This window comes from Rhinopithecus bieti, unplaced genomic scaffold, assembly GCF_001698545.2.
Source record: "Rhinopithecus bieti isolate Rb0 unplaced genomic scaffold, ASM169854v2 scaffold_648, whole genome shotgun sequence".
In the NCBI taxonomy this organism is placed as follows: domain Eukaryota; kingdom Metazoa; phylum Chordata; class Mammalia; order Primates; family Cercopithecidae; genus Rhinopithecus; species Rhinopithecus bieti.
In genome coordinates, this window is record NW_016803107.1 from 461,445 (window position 1) to 464,864 (window position 3,420).

The window sequence follows — 3,420 nt, forward strand, 5'->3', positions numbered from 1 at the left end:
TGTACCCTAGAACTTAAAGTATAATAATAATAATAATAATAATAATAATAATAATAATAATAGAATACTTTAATTACATTGTTTTTTAAAATATTGTAAAAAACTATAGGATGCTAGAGTTTTCCTTTTATTTAATTACTTTGTTTTTTAAAATGTTGTAAATAACTATAGGATGCTAGAGAAGACCTTTTCCCACTCCATTGTTGATCTTCAATATAGATTAACTTACATGTTAACTTCTCTTAGATGAAAACCTCAGGACTATCACACTGTCTACCCTGGAATGTTAAATATACTCTTTCAAATTGGAAAAGACAAAAAGCTGTAACTATTCAAATTGCTATAACTCAAAAGTCAGCCTTAGTATGGAGAATGTTGTAGTCCTCTTAAATTTGTTTGCTTTCCACGTGCATAAGGAAATCCTTAACTTTTCAGCTTTGGATCAATGACCCCATTCCTTTGGGGTCTGTGTTACTCAAATGGTCATTCTCAACTTTGTGGCTAAACAAGCTCTTTTAAACTGGGTTCTGATCCTTTTGATTATTTTAGGGTTGATGATATCATTGCAGAAACAGTGTTCTCATGCCAAACAGGATGGGACACTGGTGTTGGGAGCAGGGACAGGCATATCCAATGTTAAATGTCTGGGGTACTAGATTGCCTTGGAAGAGAACAGCCTCAGGTGAGAAGTGGCTCCACATACACTTCATAGTAGAAGACATTGTATTCAGCCACACCTTTTCTTGATCCTGCACTAAAACCATGCAGGAACATGACATTCTCATGCTTCTCTCTAGGTGTTCAAAGCTCCCCTTGGCAATATCATATTCAAGCTTGCTTTCCTCACAGTTACCTCCAAGCCAAAACTGCAAATACTATATTGACATGTATTGCTCAAAATATAACTTGTATCTAGAATGTCTTGGGGGTACCATAACAATACAACATATAAAAGGGCATAACAAACTATCCTTGGTTCCTTGGCTTGTAATCTTTGTGATACAGTCAGTACCCCAATCTGTTTCCACTTCACCTCATTTTTCTTAAACCTTCCCGACATTCTAGAGAAAAAAAATGGCAACAAAAACACCACTTCAGATAATTCTCAGAATACATTTTCGTCTCTCGCTTCTGCTTCAGGTTTGCACATGCTGTTCCTTTGGACTGGAGCATATTTTTGTCTCCTTCCTCTTACAGTTTTTGACTGCCTAATGTCTACATTTCCCTTAAGGCTATTACTGTGTCAACTCAGGGACAACTTTTTTGATGCTCCCTTCCCCCAGCTAGGGGAAGATGACTCCCAAACCGACTTCTTTTAACTTTGAAGAATACAATTGACATGTGATTGTGTAATGAATCTTCCCAAAATTTAGCGTCTTAAAAATATTTATTTTGTTTACAAACCTGCAATTTTGGCTGAGTCAGAGAACAATTGATTGCTTTACCAGATGCCAGTTGGAGAGGCTGGAAGGTTGCGGAATGGAATAATCTGAGGATTCTCCACCCACTGGTGGTTAACACTGACTCCGCTAAGTTCTCAGCCTTAGCTGAGTGAGACCTTGGTTGAGCCTATTGGATGGAACACCTTACGTGGGCCTTCTCCACATCGTCTGGGCTTCCTCTTAGTATAGGGGCTGGGTTTCAAAAATAAGCATTGAGTGAAACAGACAGAAATAGTAGAGGAATTGAGGTGGAAGAGAGAGAGAGAGAGAGGAGATACATGGGCTATTTCCACAATATTCAATTCATGAGGCATTTACAAATTCTATCCAGTTACAAGGGGAGAAGAAATAGACCCTATCTCTTTATGAGGAGTAGCAAGTTCCTGGAAGAGAATGTGGGATTAGAATTATTCTTGTGGCTATTTTTAGAAAATAAAATTTACCATATCATATTACATTTTATCCCCCCTCGCCCTTGCCACAACAGAGTGAGAGTTCTGTAAGGACTGTGACTCATCCCTATACGTATTTGTTGAGTAAGTAAATGTCTCTTTTATTTCATGCATGTTAGAAATTATAAAGGATGGGTAAACAAGGGCATGTTTCAGGAGATAGTGGCTCTAACACTAGACACAGTTAGTAACAAAAGGCATGGGTCACTCGATCCCGGATCTGTTTAGTCTTCACACTGTAGACAATGGGATTCATCACAGGAGGAAAGAGAAGATACGTGAAACCCATGACCACCTGGATCAGGGTGGGTGCCTGCTTTCCAAAGCGATGGATGACAGAGAGGCCAATCATGGGAGTGTAGAAGAGCAGCACAGCACAGATGTGGGAAACACAGGTGTTAAGAGCCTTGAGTCTCTCAGCCCTGGAGGCGATGGACAGCACGGTGTGCAGGATCAGAGCGTAAGAGAAGAGGATGAGCAGTGAGTCTATACCCACTGTAGAGACGATGACAAACATGCCATAGATGTTGTTGGCCTTCATGCTGGCACAGGCCAATTTCATCACTTCTTGGTGGAGACAATAAGAATGTGAGAGAACTGGGGAACCACAATAGGTGAATCTTTTGAGCATAAAAGGCAATGGAAAAATAAGTGCTACACTACGACCCAGAGAGATCAGGCCAATCCTGCCAATGACTGTGTTGGTGAGAATGGAAGCATAGTGCAAGGGGCAGCAGATAAACACAAAGCGGTCAAAGGCCATAGACAGTAGCACAGAGGACTCGAGGAAGGATAAACAGTGAATGAAAAAGAGCTGAGCAAAGCAGGCATCGTGGCTAATTTCTCGTGCCCCAACCCAAAAGATGCCGAGGACTGTAGGGAGAGTGCAAAGGGACAGACCCAGGTCAATCAGAGCCAGCATGGACAGGAAGAGATACATAGGTTCATGGAGTGAGCACTCTGTTTTAATGATGAAAAGAATTGTGCAGTTGCCCAGGATGGAAACCAGGTACATGAAGCACAGCGGGATGGAGATCCAGATGTGCACGTGCTCCAACCCAGGAATGCCACTCAGCAAGAAGGTAGCAGAAACGTTGCTGCTGCCATTTCCCAGGGATCCCAGGGTCATTGTGTGAGGAGACAAGGGGGAAGGTGGGTGCCTCCCCAAATCCTGAAGTAAATTGAGGCAGTACTAGTGATTGCACCTGGTAGAAATTAAAGAAAAAATATTAGAATCAAATATACCTAGAACTGTGCAGCTCCTGCTAGTGGCTATTTCTTTCTGGTCCTTGGCTTCCTCTTAATATCTTTTTGAGGAAATTAGTCTCATAGTTTCAACAAGAAACAAAGACATGGAATTGTGAAGTGATGAGCCAAACTGGGTGAGTTGGAGATTCTAAATGAGTTGTTCCACACTTTTGCTCTTTTCTGACTTCTGTATCAACCAGGTCTTCTTAGCCACTGGAGTTTTTACTAGTCTCACCCAATGGGATGCACCCAGGGGCCGGGCGCAGTGGCTCACAGCT

General features: G+C 41.6%; 1 protein-coding gene across 1 annotated transcript; it reads right to left on the reverse strand.

Annotated features, from left to right (window-relative positions):
• Positions 1–2,026: 2,026 nt before the first annotated feature.
• On the reverse strand, positions 2,027–3,049 carry LOC108544599 (olfactory receptor 51G2). Its single transcript, XM_017895858.1, has one exon. The coding sequence runs from the start codon at positions 3,021–3,023 to the stop codon at positions 2,079–2,081; it is 945 nt and encodes a 314-aa protein (XP_017751347.1). The 5' UTR covers positions 3,024–3,049; the 3' UTR covers positions 2,027–2,078.
• Positions 3,050–3,420: the final 371 nt, after the last annotated feature.

Coding starts and splice junctions, on each gene's coding strand:
- LOC108544599 (XM_017895858.1), bottom strand. CDS start 3,023: ATGACCCTGGGATCCCTGGGAAATGGCAGCAGCAACGTTTCTGCTACC.